The sequence below is a fragment of the Stenella coeruleoalba genome (assembly GCF_951394435.1).
Source record: "Stenella coeruleoalba genome assembly, chromosome: 19".
In the NCBI taxonomy this organism is placed as follows: Eukaryota; Metazoa; Chordata; class Mammalia; order Artiodactyla; family Delphinidae; genus Stenella; species Stenella coeruleoalba.
In genome coordinates this window covers 11,189,198-11,206,939 of record NC_137165.1, presented here as the reverse complement: position 1 = coordinate 11,206,939, position 17,742 = coordinate 11,189,198, and the positions used below count along the sequence as shown (strand labels likewise).

The 17,742-nt window shown below is 58.1% G+C and overlaps 2 protein-coding genes across 6 annotated transcripts in view; one reads left to right on the top strand and one right to left on the bottom strand.

Moving 5' to 3' along the window:
• Positions 1–12,796, top strand: part of PITPNM3 (PITPNM family member 3) — a 90,813-nt gene extending 78,017 nt beyond the window's left edge. For all 4 annotated transcript variants that reach the window (XM_079905138.1, XM_079905136.1, XM_079905137.1 and 1 more), the window contains 6 exons: positions 711–827; positions 1,132–1,280; positions 1,562–1,711; positions 4,940–5,123; positions 7,025–7,153; positions 8,656–12,796. In XM_079905138.1, coding sequence (XP_079761264.1) covers positions 711–827; positions 1,132–1,280; positions 1,562–1,711; positions 4,940–5,123; positions 7,025–7,153; positions 8,656–8,958 — 1,032 coding nt within the window. In that variant the 3' untranslated portion in view covers positions 8,959–12,796. The remainder of the gene's footprint in view (positions 1–710; positions 828–1,131; positions 1,281–1,561; positions 1,712–4,939; positions 5,124–7,024; positions 7,154–8,655) is intronic.
• Positions 12,797–13,495: 699 nt separating this feature from the next.
• On the bottom strand, positions 13,496–17,317 carry PIMREG (PICALM interacting mitotic regulator). 2 transcript variants are annotated; one of them, XM_079904319.1, is made up of 5 exons: positions 17,009–17,317; positions 15,295–15,590; positions 14,683–14,778; positions 14,015–14,064; positions 13,496–13,626 (listed from the first exon to the last, which is right to left on the bottom strand). In XM_079904319.1, the coding sequence occupies exons 1-4, from the start codon at positions 17,300–17,302 to the stop codon at positions 14,031–14,033; spliced, it is 720 nt and encodes a 239-aa protein (XP_079760445.1). In that variant the 5' UTR covers positions 17,303–17,317; the 3' UTR covers positions 13,496–13,626; positions 14,015–14,030. The 2 variants fall into 2 exon arrangements, with proteins under 2 accessions (XP_079760445.1, XP_079760444.1); XM_079904318.1 differs by lacking the exon at positions 13,496–13,626 and having other exon boundaries at positions 13,791–14,064.
• Positions 17,318–17,742: the final 425 nt, after the last annotated feature.

Below are 17,742 nucleotides of genomic sequence, written 5' to 3'. Positions count from 1 at the left end.
CCTGGGTGTGGGAAAAGACACAGATGTGGGTGGTTCTGTAAAGATGGAGTGGTTTGGGTCTTGAAGCCAGGCTGGGAGTGGTGGGCAGCTGGGGCCAATGTAGGGCTACGGAATGAATTGAAACCAGACGTGAAGAAGGATGGGGATGCTGGGATAGTTACAGACAAGTGACGCGACGTCCAGCATTGCTCCAGAATGATCTGGAGCGGGGTGGGGGCATCCAGCCAGGGAAGAGCAGAGCCAGAACGGCCGCGACTGGTTTCCGGCCACACGAGACTTCCTACGCTGTTTTCTCTACTCTTGACATTTAAATCGCCCACGAAGCAAAGACGGATGGTAAACGGCTACTGTAGGATGTGAGCCGTGATGAGGAAGGAGGAAGTGAAGGTGACCCTCAGTTTCCAGCCTGGGGATCTAGAAGGATGCCAGGCTCTGAGGACTGGTTGTTACCTCCGGGCCATGCGGAGAATCAAGAGCGGAGGATGCTGGTCTGCAGGAGCCCGGGGCTCCTTGGAGACCACGTGAGGGTCTAAGGGTCTGTTTCCCTCGTGGACTCCATGGGGACACATCTCGGAAGCTCTAACGAGGTTAATAGGAAGGAAGGCAATATCCGGCGGGTGTGCACCCCTCCAGCTGATCCAGTGGCTGACGTAAGGAAAAAGCCAGGTCAAGTCCCCTTGCAGAAGCTGAGCTGGTTTCTGTCCTTCCAGAATGTCACCGCCAACCACCGGGCCAACGACGTGATTGCTGCCGAAGACGGCCCCCAGGTCCTGGTGGGGCGGTTCATGTACGGGCCCCTCGACATGGTGGCCCTGACCGGGGAGAAGGTACAGAGGCTGGGCCATCCTCTCCTGGGTACCACGTGGCACGTGCGGTGAGGGCTGCGGAAGGCCTGGCTGCACGAGGTGGGAGATGCTCATGCAGGTCAGGGAGGGAGAGCGGGAGTGAGGGATGGACCGGGTGCCTCGGAGAAGCTGGTGTGGCTGCAGTAGAAAGAGGAAAGGTGGTGGGAGCCAGGAGCTAGCGTCGGACGGGACCCCAAGCCCTGCTGTCTTGGCAGAGAAGAGCTCCCAAGCCCAGCCCCAGCGCCCCAGCCTTCAGCGGTTCCCCTGGGCCCCTCACTGCCTGCAGGTGGACATCCTGGTGATGGCAGAGCCTTCCTCCGGCCGCTGGGTGCACTTGGACACGGAGATCACGAACAGCAGCGGCCGGATCACGTACAGCGTGCCGCGGCCCCGGCGCCTGGGGCTCGGCGTCTACCCTGTGAAGATGGTCGTCAGGTAAGACCCAGGTGACACTCTCACGGTGCTTTCACCCGGTTCCATGGCCCTGCCAGCCAGGCCTGTCCAGAAGATGGGGGCCTCGAGGTACTGTCTTCGGGACCCTGTCCTTGTCTGCAGGGAGAGAGGAAAATGGGATGCGGTCGCAGCTGTAGCATCAGGAGATGCCGCCCAGGTTCTCTCTCAACCTGGCCCTGACTGAGCTCTGACCCCGGCTGTGGGCTGACCTTGGCCTCAGGCTGACACCTGACCTTGAGCGCACGGCTGGCCATACCTTTCAGGGGCGACCAGACCTGCGCGATGAGCTACCTCACAGTGCTGCCCCGGGGCATGGAGTGCGTGGTCTTCAGCATCGACGGCTCCTTCGCGGCCAGCGTGTCCATCATGGGAAGCGACCCCAAGGTCCGGCCAGGGGCAGTGGACGTTGTCCGGTGAGTGCACCCTCCCTGCAGGGGATGTGTCCCCCCGGGGCAGGGGCCAGCAGCCCTGGGGGATATGGGCCAGGAGCCGGGAGTCCTGGCTTCACCTCCAGCAGTAATTTACTGAGGCCCTTGAGAATCTCAGATGCCCTCCCTCCCTCCCTATCTTCCTCCCTCTGTTTATTCTAACACTGTCTGAGCATTCTGTGCAGTGAATCAGGCCCGGTCTCTTGCATTCAGATCCCAGTCAGGATAAAATTGGTGTGTTCTGATTACCGGTTGCCGTGGAGCAAATGCTCCGCACTTAGCAACTGAAGATCGTACTTTATTATTCTATCACATCATTGACTGGCTTCTGCTGGGAGTTTCTCCAGCAATGGCAGTCAGGTGGCGGTCCAGGCGGGGGGTCATCTGAGGGCTCCACTGGGCTGGAGGTTCAAGATGTTCAGGATGGATGATGAGCTCATGTGTCTTGTTCCTCGGCTGGGGCGCCTCTTTCTCTCTCTCCATGTGGCTGTTCCATGTGACCAGCCAGGTGGTCTCAGACCAGCCAGACTTTGTACCTGGTGGCTGACTTCCACCATGGTGACCGGCCTCCTCTGGTTCCTAGAGACCCAGCTGGAAGCTACAAGTGTTCTTAGGACCCAGCCTCGGAATTCAGTGTCCTTTCCACTACGTTCTATTGGTTATAAGTGAGGCGCAGGATCGAACCAGATTCAAGGGGAAGGGACCACATAAAGGTGTGAATACTGGGACACGTGGCTCACTGGGAGGCCCTCTTTCAAGACTAGCTAACACAGTGCTAATCGAGAGATTGCAGCTATTACAGCTGATTGGAGAAAGCAGAGCAGACTTCCTGGGGCAGGTGACATTTGAGGCAACTCCTGAAGGACGGATATATATATATATATATTGCAGTCCATGCCATTGTACAAATATTAGCACATGCAGAAAGACAAAAAGAAGAAAATACAAAACTCTTTTTTTTTTTTTTTTGCGGTATGCGGGCCTCTCACTGTTGTGGCCTCTCCTGTCTCGGAGCACAGGCTCCGGACGCGCAGGCTCAGCGGCCATGGCTCACGGGCCCAGCCGCTCCACGGCATGTGGGATCTTCCCAGACCGGGGCACGAACCCGTGTCCCCTGCATCGGCAGGCGGACTCTCAACCACTGCGCCAGCAGGGAAGCCCACAAAACTGGTTTTGATAGGCCAAGAAGGTGACAGGGAAGAACAGAGCACGTGTGGGGAAGAGGTGGGGCAAGTTTAGGGCCATTGGATGTTGGGGGCCAGATTGGGACAGGGCAGGAGGTGCGGCAGGAAGCACAGCTTCCTAGGGCTATTGTACTGCGGAGAGAGGTGCAAACGGATTTTCCACTAGAAAAGCAAAAGAGGTACCACTTTAGTCTCTCCCTCTCTCCCTCCACTCTTTTCTGAGGCTGGCTCTGGGCCAGGCTCTAGGCTGGGCACTGATGCAGAAAGAGATCCTAGTTAGAGGAAATTCACAGTCCAGTGGAGAAAACAAGTCATGGGCATGAGAAACTGTACTCCAGGACTCCAAGGGATCAGAACACCAAGAGTGGGACCGATCCCGGGTCCTGGGAGTTCTTGGGGACTGGGTCAGGGGACTGCCCTGCACCACCCCAGCAGCAGTGGTTACTCTGGGGAGAGAAAACTAGTCTGGCTCAAGGACTCCTACGAGACTGCTCACCTCAAGATGCCCACTGGCCTTGTGGAAACAGGCCCTGGACCTGCTCATTTCAGGGGTCGACCTCCTCCTTATAAGCCTGCGTCCTTTATTCCCATTATATCTTCTCCAAGCCCCTCCCAAGTCAGTGTCCCCCTCCCACACCTGGGAAGGGGAGGCTGTGGTCCTTCCTCTCTGGGGGGCAGTCCATCTGGTGCTCTCATCTCTTCACATGGGCTCCTGGGGCCGCTGCGGTGCTCTCCAAACCTTGCTAAGCATCAGAAGCTGCTTTCTATAATCACAGATCACTGGGTACCCCGTCAGAATTAACCAGAACTCTGGAGGTGACACCTGAGCCTGTGCATTCTTACAAAACCTCCCCAAATCTCTCAGAGCATCTTCCAGGTTTGGAAACCCCCAATCTATGGTGGCCAGTCAGTGGCTAGCGCCACAAAAGCCTGCAATCAGGCCTGGGCTCATCTGACATCTTACAGACAGGATTCCATGTCAGCGGAGAGCACTTGCCCACTGTGAGAGCACAGAGAAGAGAGAGGCAGATCCTGCTCGGAAAGCAGGGAAGGCTTCCTGGAGGAGGTGGCCTTGAAAGATGGGGGGATGGGAACATAAGGAGATGGAGCACAAAGCCTCTCTAGGGCAGGGGTCTGCAGCAGAAGAGCACAGGGCTTGTCTGGGGCAGCAAAGCAGCTCCGTGTGGCTGGGGAGCTGCCATGCTCAAGGGCAGAGTGTGGGGGACCACCAGTGCAGGGGGGCCTTGCGACCTCAGGGCACCGGGGAGCCAGGAATGGCTTTAGGCAAAGGAGTAGTGGGGTTAGATGTGCAATTTACAGAAATCACCATGGAAACAGTACCAAGGATAACAATAAACTCACTGCCAGGCTTGTTTGGGATGAATGTATTTCATCCTTCAGAAAACCCTAGGTGGTAATTGTTGTTATTAGCCCCATTTTACAGAAGGGGAAACTGAAATCCTGGGGGCGTTAAGTAACCTGCTCGAAGTTGCACGGCCCAGGTTGGATTGCAATTGGGGGCACTGGAGGGAAAGGGGCCTCCCAGGAGGGTTTTGTAGTGGCCCAGGAGAGCGATGGGTCCTGAGCTAAGGCTAAGAAGTGGAGTTAAACTGAGAGGATGGAGTGAAGATCCTGCCGGGTAGAATCAAAGGCTCCTTGATTGGAGGAGGAAGGACGGGAGACCGAAGGAAAGGGAGGGATCAAAGGCGCTTCTCTCTGGCTCCAGAAGCTTGAGTGTTGGTGGTGCATCACAGAGAAGGGGACCCAAGCAGAGGGGCCGGGAGTGGGGGGATCATTTGTGCTGTGGGCATGTGGTTGGTGCCTGTGGGCCATCCGGGGGAGATGGCCAGGACTCACGGGGCTCAACTGGGGGTGCGGACTTCAGGGTGCCCCCTTGTTTTCCCCTAGTGCTCCTGGGAACAGCCCCTCCGGCTTCTCGGGGCAGGGGGAAGTGGGGAGTGGGGCGGGCTGCCGGGCAGGGGGTGGCCCACGCAGGGCGGGGCTGGACCCTGCAATGCCGTCTCGCCAGGCACTGGCAGGACCTGGGCTACATGATCCTCTACATCACGGGGCGGCCGGACATGCAGAAGCAGCGGGTGGTGTCGTGGCTGTCCCAGCACAACTTCCCACAGGGCATGATCTTCTTCTCGGACGGGCTGGTGCACGACCCGCTGCGGCAGAAGGCCATCTTCCTGCGCAACCTCATGCAGGAGGTGAGTGTCCTGGCTGGGCAGGGCTTCCTCCACCGCCCTCCCCATCACCCCTCCCCTCCTCCCTCAACCCGGGGTGGGAGGGCCTCCTCCTTTACCCCACATCCTCCGATTGTCCAAGCGGATGCCCAGTTTGCAAAGCACATTCACGTGCACCTCATGGGTCCTTTTACTGCCCAGCGAGGTGTGTCTTATTATCCCTACAGGCAAGTGAGAAAGGTGAGGCTTAGGGATGTGCCCAGGATCTCAGAGTCACCCTTTCATCCTTTATCTTCTGACCCGAAAGCCTAAACTCTTGTCTCTGCATCTGGTTACACCTTCAGCAGACACTGAAGTGCCTAGTGTGTTCCCTCCCCTGTCCTGGGCGTTGGGGATGCACAGAGGCAAACAGAACTCGGGATGTCCTAGAGCTGTGATTTTCACTGCGTGCCCCATGGCACAGGGTTCCCCGGGACCTCATTAGACATGCAGAGTCTCTGGCCCCCCCTTGGAGACCTACTGAATCTGAAACTCTGGGAAGGGGGCCCGGCAATCTGTATTTTAACAAGCCCACCAGGGGATTCTGATGTTTACAAAATTTTGAGAACTGCCGATCTAGAGCCGGGGTTGACAAATCATGGCCCAGGGGCTGAATCCGGCCCATGGTTTTTATATGACTTGTGAGCTAAGAATGGTTTTAATTCTCTTACATGGTTGGGGGAAAAAAATCAAAAGAAGAATAAGGTTTCATGACATGTGAAAATTATATGAAACTCACATTTCCATGTCCATAAACAAAGTATTACTGGAACACAGCCGTGCTCATTTGCTTACGGGCTGTTCATGGCTGCTTTTCAGCTACAATGGAATAGTTGAGTAGTTGCAACAGAGTGCAAAGCCTAAAATATTTAGTATCTGGTCTTTCACCAAAAGAGTCTGCCAATCCCTGATCTACAGGAAGAAAAACATGGAAATTGACAGTTAACCGGTGGGTGACTAGAAAAGACCCTTTGGGAAAACAGAGGAGAAAGGACCTAACTTTGTCTAGAGAGGCCAGGGAAGGCTTCTAGGCGGTGGCAACTTCTGAGCTGAGTCTTGAAGCATGAGTATGAGTTTGTCCTGTGACCAGAGAAACAGCATGTGCAAAGGCACTGAGGTAGGAAAGAGCCTGGGATGTTCTCAGAGCTGCAGGTATTCAGGATGGGGGTATGTGCTGGATCCGATTCAGGTCCAGTGGGAGCTGAGGTCCCAGAAGTGATCAGGGGCCTGTGCTGGGCAGGCCTTGAAAACCTTAGAAACTGGGCAAGACCGTGAACTCTCTGCTGAGGGTAATGGTGAGCCATGGAAAAGCTTCAGGCAGGGGAGTGGCAGTGTCTAATTTGGGTAGAAAGATCGTTTTGGCAGCTGTATGGAGAACAGATTGGCGGGAGAAACGAGGGGCAGGGAGGCCAGTTGGGAGGCTGTTGCCCAAGGAAGAGACAGAAGACCAGAATCCAGGTGGTAGTCGTGGAATGGAGAGAAAGGCACGGACAGGCAGGAGAACCAGAGGGCAGAATTGGCAGGACAGAACCGGCCTCCAGTCCTGGCCCTGCATTGTGTCAACCTGGCACTCAATTTCCTGTCCACAGAGGAGCACTTTGCCCCACTGTTCGTAACCTACGGGTCATGTTCCTCACGTGGGGTCAGCAAATGGTGGGGCTGTGATTCACAGGTGGAGCCCATATCAGGCTTTTGGTGCAGAGGGTGGGGCGGGAGGGGAGGCCACTGCAGGGGGTGGTTCCTGATGCAGGGTGGTCCCATGACTTGGAGTCTATCAGTGTGCAGATAAAGGGTCCCCCAGCAGTGCTCCCTGGGGGGACATCTAGGAGTCCTCTGTGGGGATGCGCTGGGCCCCCTCTCCCTCCATCAGCTGCCCTGTGTTTCAGTGCTTCATCAAAATCAGTGCGGCCTACGGCTCCACGAAGGACATCTCCGTCTACAGTGCGCTAGGCCTGCCGCCCTCCCAGATCTTCATCGTGGGCCGGCCCACCAAGAAGTACCAAACCCAGTGCCAGGTGGGTAGAGGTGGGGCTGGGGGTTGGGGGGTGAGGGGGGTGGAACCAACAAAAGGGGAGAGGGGAGGAGGAGGTTTATTCCATTGTTTGCTCCTCAGTCATTTGTTCTTTCCTTCCTTCCTTCCTTCCTTCTTTCCTTCCTTCCTTCCACAAACACGACTGGGTGCCTGCTTTGGGCCAGGCCCTGCGCTGGGTACAGGGGAGATCCACGGTGGAATCGGATGTCATGTCATCCAGTCTAGTGGGGGAGATGGAAAAATTAGCAGACAATGACAGTGCAGTGTGGCAGGAGCCATAATGAATGACAGGGAGCACAGAGAACTGTGGGGTCCCAGAGAGGAGCAGCTAAGCCGGACTCAGGGACAAGGTTGTTTTCTGGGAGTTTGAAGGAATTATCCAGGAAGGGCCTGAGGTTGGAGGAGCCTTTGTGACAGAGGCAGCAGCAAAAGCCACGGTCAGGAGACGGCAGAGCACATGTGTATTATGGGAACTGCAAGTGACTCAGCTTGTCTGAGTGTGATGTGGGAGGGAAGGGGAGAGGGGGCTGGAGCAGCGGGTCCTGGACGGCCTGTGTGTCTTGCCAAGCTGGGACTCTACGGCTCTGGAGTGAGTTTGTGATGAGTTTGTGATTCAGAGAGGTCCGTCAGGCTGCAGGTGGAAGGCGGATCAGAGGAAGGGGAGAGGGGAGGGAAGCAGTGGCAGGGCAGAGAAGGCCAAGGGCCTGAGAGGCGCTTCTGAGGCAGGATGGATTGGATTTGGTAACGAAGGGATCGGATGCATGAGTCGAGAGAAAGGGAAAGTCAAAGATGACGCCCGGTTTCTGACCTGGGTGACCAGGTAGGTGGTCCCATTACTGGGGTTGAAAAGCAGGCGACTGAATGGAAGGCGATGATCTCTTTGGGCCACGTTGAGTGGGAGGTGCCTGAAAGTGACCGGCAGGTGGAGGGGCAGAGATGGTGGGACCTCAGAGTGGGGACCGTTAGAGCAGGGCTTCTCAACTCTAAGGTGCGCACAGGTCACCTGGAGACCTCGTTTAAATGCAGATTCCTAGGCCTGGGCTGGGGCCTGACATCCTGCCCGTCAAGGGTCCAGGTCGTGCTGCTGCGGCTGTGATCCACGGCCCACACTTTGAGTAGCAAAGGCTCTGAGGACCTAGGGAGAGAGATGGGCAGGAAGGGCAGCTGCGGGGGCCAGAAAATAACGAGGTTCCATGCAGCAGAAGCTGGAGGAGGGGAGAGAGAGACTACCTTTGGGGGATTTTAGTGAAAGTGACAAGGATGGGAGCTTCACCCCATCAGGAATCCAGGGAACTCTGGCGTGACCCGGGGGTACAGACAGAAGCGCTCAGTTGCCCAAAGCCGGGCAGGGAGCATTAACCGGTCATGAGCTCCCCAGGTCCTGGAGCAGCTGGGTGTTCCGGGGAGAGGGCGATGTTGGGGTGTGGGGAAGGGCAGGACCACGGCCCGCCTGCCCCTCTGGCCTGACGCCTGTCCCCTCCGCAGTTCCTGAGCGAGGGCTACGCCGCGCACTTGGCCGCGCTGGAGGCCGGCCACCGCTCGCGCCCCAAGAAGAACAGCTCGCGTATGATCCTGCGCAAGGGCAGCTTCGGCCTCCACGCGCAGCCCGAGTTCCTGCGGAAGCGCAACCACCTGCGCCGGACCATGTCGGTGCAGCAGCCCGACCCGCCCGCCAACCCCAAGCCCGAGCGGGCCCAGAGCCAGCCCGAGTCCGACAAGGACCACGAGCGGCCCCTGCCCGCGCTCAGCTGGGCGCGCGGGCCCCCCAAGTTCGAGTCGGTGCCCTGAGGGCCAGGCTGCGCGCAGAGCAGGGGGGCCCCAGCGGGCTGCCTTCTCCCCGGCAGACACAGGCCTTTTCCTGCTTTTTCCCTCCCGTGTCTGTCCAGCAGTGTCCGACCAGCGAGGGGGGCAGGACCCTGCCTGGCCTCGGGGGGCTCCCTGGGCTGCGAAGGGGTGAGATCCAGGGGTCTCAGTGCGGTTGCTGCTGCCCCATCATGCCTGTAGCGCAAGCCCCAGCTAGGGTGGATGTTTGTGTAATCCCGGGGGCAGGCCTGCCTGGAGCCGGAGGGTTTGACAAAGTCGACCATCTTCCTGAGTTCCTGAGGCTTCCACAGTGATGCTAAGCAGGCCCTAACGGGAGCAGCCCCCAGACCAGGGACCAAATGCCGCTGGCAGGTACAGCTTCCTGGCCGCCTGCTGGAGGGTCGAGTGGCATTTGTGCCTGCCCTCCGTGTGGCGTCCCGGGTCACCATCTTGGGCCTGGCTCTCCTGTGGCAAAGTGGCCACGTTCTGGGAGCGAGAGGATGTCCCCTGGGCTCATCCTCTGTTTGAGTCGTTTGCCCACGGCCCTTGGGGGGCGGGGTCTGGTGCTGACGGTCTGTCCTCCTGCAGCTGTCCATTGTCCCCTTTCTTGTCTCCTCACCTTTCTCCCGTGGCCCTTGAGGACAGTTATGCCTCTTCCCGGAGTCCTGCCTGGTGCCCTCCCCTGTGAGGCTGTGGCCCCGGTTCTGGCCTAGCCGGGCTGGCTGTGAGCCTTGAGCCTGTTGCTTGCCCTCTCTGGGCCCTGCCTTCCTTCTGTAACTGGAGGGGTCTCCCGAGCTGAGATTGGTGGGAGTTTTTGACTCCTAGGTTGTCCTGCACTTCTGCCTCCTGAGGCTTTTCAGGCCTAAGAGCCCCTCAGAGCCCCTCAGAGTGCCCAGTGATCTATACCTTCCTTGCAGACTAAGAGAGGGGCTGGGGCAGGGGGTGGGCAGGAGGGAGCCACCGTTGCCCCACCACTTCAAAGGAAGCCCCTCTGGGTGGTCGCTGGGAAGGGGTCCCTGCTCCATAGAGAGGTTTGCTTTGCACTGAGGTCCAAACCTGGTGTCCCAGGGACAGAGACATTCCCCAAAGGGCACTGGTCGGGCTCCCCCTCCCCAGCTCTGCTCAGAGTGATTTCTCCCTTTGGCTCCTGGAAGGCGTAACAGCTGAGGTCCCAGAGCTGCGGGGGTTCATGTAATTTTGGCTCAAACTGTTGTGTTCTCTTCCCTTCCCCCTGCCACTCAGCTTGGTTTGGTGCCCGTAACCTCCTCTTGGGTCATCCCCTGAGGTTGGCAGGGCTTGGCTCTCCTAGGGCCCCTCAGATTCTGCCCAGGCCTTCCTCCTGCTGAGCCCCTGGCCCAGGCGTTGGTCTCCTGCACTTCCCCTGCTCCCTGGCCCAGACCCACACCTGCTGTGTTGGGCTACCCGGGCTGCCTCTGAGCCCTTCGGGCCGTCACTGAGGCTGATCCAGCTCTTGCAGCCGAGGCTCTGGGTCACGGGCCAGGCTGCCCAGGCCCAGATGTCTGTATACCCAGCAGGCACCTGTGTCAGCTCAGTGTCGCTTCTGCTGTCTACCTCTTGCAGGTCCCATGTGGCCAGTGTCCTCCCCAGTGGCGGCTGCTGGTGGGGGCTGCTGGCACTGCTGTTGTGAATCACCCGGTAAACTGGACGCGCCGCTGGGGCTGGACGGCTCCGGGCTCCCAGCCCCCACCCCTGCTCTCCACTGGAACTCTGTCTTCTCCAGCCTGCCAGCTCCCGTTCCACTTCCAGCGCCGCCTCTGCGCCCAGGCCCAGAGCTGCTGGCAAGTCTGCTGGGGAGGGGTGATCACTCCCAGCTTCCTCTCTGGTCCTGCCTCCTGGCGGTTCGCAGCGGGCCCATCCCGCCTTTAACATTTCATCCTTCTTGGCTGTCCATCGAGCAGCAGCTCGTCAACTCCAGTCCTTCCCCTCCTTTCCAAAGCAGACGCTGCGTTACACTCGGGCGGAGTTGGTCTGCTTCTCTGAAATTCCATCTCCTTTTTGCAGAAGCCACTGATGTGTGGCTCTCAAGTGATGAAATAATTAGCGTGAGATACTTCTCCCCCAGTTAGAGTCCCTCTGCCCTTTTTTCTGAGAACCCCAGGCTGGGAGCAAGAGAGAGCAGGGACCCTGAGGAGTTTGGAGTCCGCGGGAGCAGGGTTCTGTGCTTGTGGAGATCGGAGCCGGGACGTGGGCCCCAGCAGTAGGGCCCGCACCCCTTCCCTTCTGGAGCTCCAGTTTGGGGCTCTGACAAAGTGCACCTCAGATGCTGAAGGTGTACAGTGAGATGTGGTGAACACAGCGTCCTGGGAGCTTCGGTGGGTGTGTGTGAATGTGTGTACTTGGAGCCCTGTATAGTGATCAGATTCGACTTGTTTCAGTACTGCTTTCACAGCAACTCTGTAACCAACGTGCACTTTCTCTGCTAGTGGTTTGTTTGATCTTGTCCTTCCAGTTAAGTTGGAGAAAAACAAAGAAGCAACTTGTGTCGTTCTCCGGAGGGGGTGCCACTGCCTCTCCTGGAGTACTTGTGTGACCCCCAGTCTGGCTGTTTTCTAGAGAATCCTTCCAGCTCCGTGTGCCTGCTCTCCAGGGGCTGGAACACGTCTTCCCGCCTGACCAAAGCTCCTTGTTCCTTGCGTGGCATGTTTGTTCTTCCTAGTTTGGGGTGGGGGGGCGGCTGTCCCGACAGAGGGCCTGCCTGCAGCCTCCCCTGCCTTCGCCCTGTTGGGGGTTCAGGGTGCATCTGTAGCCAGGGCCTGCTCTTCCGGCCTCGGCAACTCCTCTCTTAGGCTCCGCAACAGATACATTAAAAAAAAAAAAAGTAAGACTCATGCATTTGGATAAAGGGCCCTCCAGTCTGGGTGCTGGGCCACAGAAAACCAACGTATTTGGACCCCAGGATTCCAGACATTACTGGGGTGGGGTGGGGTGGGCTCCCTGAAAGAGGGGAAGCTGGAACTCATGGGTTTTAAACCGTACTTTGACGGCTTTGGAGCTCAGACCCGCGCCCTGGAAGTGCCCTGCCGACAAAACGGGGCGCCGATTGTTAAATGAAAGGCGGACCCCGAGGCAGGTGGGAATGGGTCCCGAGGTGGCGCCGGATTTGTGGGGGACACTCGCCCACCCAGCCCAGGTGCAGCCCTGCCCGGGAGGGGCGCCCTGCCTGCGGAGCCTCAGCTTGACCCCGCCTTAAATAACCAACGTTCCTGCCGAATCCCCGGGGGTTTGGGTGCCCAGTGCTCTGGAAACCTATTCTCTTTGGCTCAGCCAGAAGAAACCTCCCCCCCCCCCCCCCCCAAGTAGGGTTAAGTCCAAGCAGCGAGGCCTGGCCTGGGTCCTTGTCTCCTTGCTGAGAAATCAACAGGGTGGATGGGAAAAAAAGAATCAGGAATTTGGCCGCCACCCTCACGGGCACAAGGAGAGGCAGGTGACACCAGGAGGGGTGGGACGGTAGGGTGGCTTGCTCGTCGGGACTCCCACCCCCAGACCCCGCTGTCCTTTTCTATTTGTCTCCTCGGCGGTGGCAGCCGGTCTGACCGTGTCCGTCTGACTGTTCCTAAGTATGTAACTCTCAGTATTATTTGTGGTGGACGGTTCTGTGGTGAAAAAGGTTTAATCTATTTCTCATGGCTGCCTTGTACAAAATCCGTTAGAAAAGAAAATGTAAAATACCAGATTTCTAACAAGACAAAAACAGCATTACAGAGTTAAAAGATTTTTACAACTGGTCTTGATTTTGATGTGAGCTGGTTTTTAACTCTCAAATGTTGTCACTTAAATAAAAACCTTATTTGCCTTTAAAACGTGCTTTGCTCTGAACTAAGCCGAGAGACCCTTCCCGTTGCTCACGTTCCGCCTGAGCTGGGCGCAGGCTGGCTTGGAGTCGGGGTGGAGGAGGGCGACAAAGCCGGGCCCTAGACCACAGACCTGTTGCTCGGAGCGGCGCAGGGGGTAGGGTGACAACGAAGAGATGTCAGATACAGAGAGTCTTTATTATGAAAAAGCAGTGTTGTCTAGGAAACTCCTACACTGGTTTCTTTCGAATAAAATGACAAAGCAGATTTCTTAAATAATTTACAAAGGGCAGAGATTGCTATTGAACAGGGCTACCTCTCCCTGTACTCCCACGGTGGGTGCCCTGTGCTGAGAATGTAAGTAGGTGTCTGTGGACTCAGGGTCTTGGGGCCTGGAACTCTCTCCCATCCCTTCTTCCGGGGCTCTGCTGTGGGCAACAGGGCTAGAATCTGGGTTCCCAAGAGCCCCTGCGCTGGTGACACAGGAGATGACTCTTTGCAGACCCTACTCCTGGGTACGCAGCTCAGAGCTCTCAGATATTACCTTGTGCTTGCCCTGCACTTTACAAGTGAAGCAACTGTAAAGCTCACGTGTGGGATGAGTTTCTAAGCCCCAAAGGGGAGTAGAATGAGCAGTCGCCCCCGCCTCTCCGAGGGCTCCCCGAGTCACTCGCAGACTGCGGCAAGTGGTCACTGGCGGGCGGGGAAGTGGCTGGAGCAGAAGGGCAGAGACCCCCGAGCAGCCTCCACCTGGGCCCTTGTTAGTCCGGTCCCTGTTTGCCGCGGCCCAGGGGCACTGCCAGCTCCTGGGTCCTCCAGGAACTCCTGGGAGGCGCGGACCCTGGGTGTGAGGGCATGGTGGTCAGCTATGGCTTGCTTCCTGCAAGACAGAGCTCCCTTCATGCCCCTCACAGTGCTGAAGCCAGGGGAGGCGGGGACACCATAGACTGCCCCCCCGAAATGAGGTGCTAGAAGGTGGCTGCGGCTGCCTGGGGCCCCGGTATGCTCTGCTCCATCAGTGATGGGCCCAGTGAGGTCAGGAGCTCCGGCTCCGAGCAGCTCAGAAGACTCGCACCTTCCTGCTCTGTGAGGCCCATCGGCTCTGTGGCTTTTTCCAGAAAAGACTCAGTTCTTTAACATACCTCCAAGTATGTCTGCGGGCTCGTGCAAGAGGAGGAGGTGGGGGAGGGGGAAGACACAGGGAAAGATGCTTAGGAGGAGGGCATTACCTGAAGGATGCTGTCCTCAGTCATGAATGAGAGAAACAGTCATGTCGCCACTAGAGGTGGGAAAGCAGGAGGGACAGATGCCGCTGGGTGCCGCAGGCTTTGAGGGACCCTCCCCGCCTGAGCTAGACAAGAGCAGACCTGGCAACGTGGCGGGGACATGGCCCACTCAGCATGTAGTCAGAGCCGGCAGGGCCCCGCCTCAGAGGCCGTCACAGCCACGTACAAACGGCCCCCAGTTAGGGCAGCTCCAGGCCCAGGCCCTGCCCCCGGGACGCTGTCCTAAGCAGACAGACCAGGCATTTCACAGCAGCCAGGATGCTTTTCCCAGTTCTGTGGGCGGGCAGGGCCCAGAGGAGCCATGGGGAGTGGCAGAGGAAGGGCGGGTTTTTCAGGAACCAGGGACCCGGCCACATGTGATGGACAAATGTGGGGAACCAAGGCCCAGGGGGCCACATACATGCAGGGTATGTCCTTAACCACCACCCCAATCTAGGTCTTTCATCAAGGAGGAGACCGAGGCATGTTGCAGAGGAGACAGAGGCTCAGATAGGGAGAGGGACGACCAGGGTCACACAGCAGGGCAGAGCCAGAGCCCGCCTAAAAAAAAGTGGCTGCTCAAGGCGGACCCTCCCGGCCACGGCCCTCTGAAGCACGGTATGCCAGCTTACCTCTCCTCGGCTATGATGGCCTCATCCAGCTCTTGGGACAGCTTCTGGAGATGCTGGATGCCTGCCCCCACGGGCTCTAGGTCACTGTCAGACTCGCTGAACGGAAGGAAGAGCCACACATATCAGTCATTAGTTGGAAACCTGTGACAGGAGCCCTTCCCATCCAGCACCGGGCCTGGTGTATGGGCCCAGATGACCCACACGGCCTGGTAACGTGTCACCGTAGACTCCCATTCCAGGAAGTGACATCAGAGCAGCTTGGAGCAGATGGCACAGAGAAGCTGGATCAAGGCCCACAAGGTCAAGGGCAGGTGATCTTGTAGACAGGTGAGCCTCAGCCCTCCAGATGGCTTCAGAACTTGCTTTTGGGCTCCCCAGGAGGCTTGGGTGACTGTGATACTCCCAGAGTTAAGCTTGCCTCTTCCTTTGGCAGATGGGGAAACTAAGACCCTGAAGGACCTCCCCAGATCCCCCACCAGCAGGGCGCAGAGCTGGGCCAGATCACAGATGTGGCTCCGCTCAGGGTGTCCCTGGCTCCAGGTAGCCCTGGGAGGGGCTCAGCAGCCCCCAGGGCCCAGTTAGTGTTTGCGGGGCAGGCACTACTGCACGTACCTGGGGGAGCAGAGGGGCTCTGCTGAGGAGTAGGGGCTCCGGAAGGCAGCCTCCCTCCTGGACCGCCGCCGAGGGTGGGCATGCGGGCCCATCTGGGTGGAGAGGCGGCGATTCGCCCTCTCCCGGGGGTCCAGGGTTGAGCGGGCAGGGGCGGCCACTGATAGCCGGGTGCTCCTGTGGCTCGGGCTGCGAGCTGGGGGGCCACTGCCCTTCTGTGCCCCCCTCTTCCTCCTCCTGGCTTTCACCTGGGTTTCCACCAGCCACTTGGTGCCACTCTGGCAGGACTCCTGGATTCTCTGTGACAGGCACACGGAAAGGTCAGCACGGACAAGCCAAGAGTGAGCTACCCCAGCGTCCCCAGGCCGTACCCCCAACACTTCGGCCCACCAGCCGGTCCTACAAATCCAGGCAGCTTTTACTCTCAAGGTGAGGGTTGCAGGTGAGTCCGTGTGGAATGGGTCCACGGCAAGGACCCAGCTCAGGGCCCCCGGGGATGAGCGCGTGGCCAGTAGCAGAACCACGCTGGCTCATGGAGTCTGCATTTGGTCTAAGTCCAAACCCTCTTTCGGGACAGACTGACCCAGACTCAAAGGGGAGACCCAGAGGAGAGCAGGCCTACCCACAGGATACTGTGAAATAATTTCTCTGCCGGCTTCTGGTCTCCCTCACTCTAATCTACCGTCCACATTGCTGCACAGAGATCCTTCTCAGGGACTGACATTTGGCTCAGAGACTTCTCCTCAGAGGGTCCAGAAATGCTTCCCTCTCCCAAACCTTCAGATTCCCACTCAGCAAGGAGATGCCCTGCCCACCCCCAGGTCTCTCCCTGGAGGCCTGTCCACTCTCACAGCTCCTGTCTTTCCTAGGTGACACCTCCCCACACCTCCAGCTCTAGGTTTGGAGACACAGCCACTTGGGAGGCCCACGGACCCGTCAGCCCCAGCACACGTGGCCTCTTCCTGCCCACACCTCTCATCTGATACCAAATCCTCTCAAAGCTATCTTCTGAGCAGTTCTTGAAGTTGCTCACTCCTCTGCAAGGCCAGACCCCCAGACCCCCTCAGAGGCGAATCTTCTTCTAACCCCCTTTTCATCAAGTAGCTAAAAGAACAAGTTCTAATGCTAATCGGACCCAATTCCCACCATGTTGCAAATTCTTCCCACTGGTTCCCAGGGCTCCCAGTCGCCCTTGGGAGCATCTAAACATGTTCGGCGCACCGAGCCCCTCTCACGTCCCACGCTGCGCTCTGTCCTCCGGCCATACATAGACTAAGTTCCTGCCAGTTCTCTTCAGCATCTTGCCCTCCCTCAGCCCTGGGTCTGGACTATTTCACCTGCCTTGTACACTCCTCATACTTCCCCCTTTTCCTGGGTGAATTCCACGGAATCACCTCCTCCGGGAAGCCTTCACTGACTAAGCTTCTTTTTGGTGTTCCCCCACCATTAGCCCCTTGAATGCAATTTCCTATCACAATACAGCTCTATCATCTTGTCTTATGAGGCTCTGTTTCCTCACAACACTGCTTTCATTCACTCATTCAGCTATCTGTTGAGCACCTGCTACGTGCCAGCAATTATTCGGAGTGCTGGGGACACAGCAATGAACAAATCAAAGGCCCTGTCTTCACAGAATCTATATTCTTGGGGGCTCCTCAGGGGCAGCTATTATCCAGCATCAAGAAGGCCCTCCACACCTGGACATGTTCGATATTACCTGGGACACGGCACCCAAGGCGTTCTTAGCTGAGCGAGCTGCAGCCTGGAGGCCCTGCTGTCCTGGCTGTGGGGTTTCCAGGGGCTTCCAGGAGGGGCCCGCCCTGAGGTTGAGGCTGACTGCTCTCAGGGGCAGCCTCCTTTGGAACTGTCTGCACAGGGAATCCAGGGCCCCGCTGGAGGTGTCTGGGTGGCCAACTGCAGGCTGTAGGGCCTCGCTCTCCTCCAGCTGCCCCTGGTTCTGTAGGGACCTCCGACGCATGGAGGCCCCCACGGCTGGCCACCGAGAAGCCATCTGCCCTGCCGAGAGTCTGTTCTGCCCAGCAGACCCTGGAGAGGAGATCAAAGGGAGGTCAGCAAGGCATCCCCCCACTGTCCCATTCCCAGGCTTCAGAGACACCCTGAGTACCGGGGAAAGAGATGCGATGGGGGCCCGTGGGGTGGGGCACTTGGAAACTGTGGGTGCAGGAAGGAGGATGCTTCCTGGAAGAGGGGTCAGCGAGGACCAGAAGAGGGTAGCGGCTGAACAAGGCCGGTCAGCAATGTGTCCCGTGCTGCAAGTGTCTGAAACAAGCTGTCTTTTCATCCCAGCCTCTTTTCCGTTATCTGCCTCAGGCGGAGAGGGAGGCAGTCAGGACTGGCCGGCCGTCACCGAGCCTCAGCACTTGGTCCAGGGCAGGACCAGCGGCTCTTTCACGGGTTCGCCCTGACCCAACGCGCTCTGGCGGGCTGACC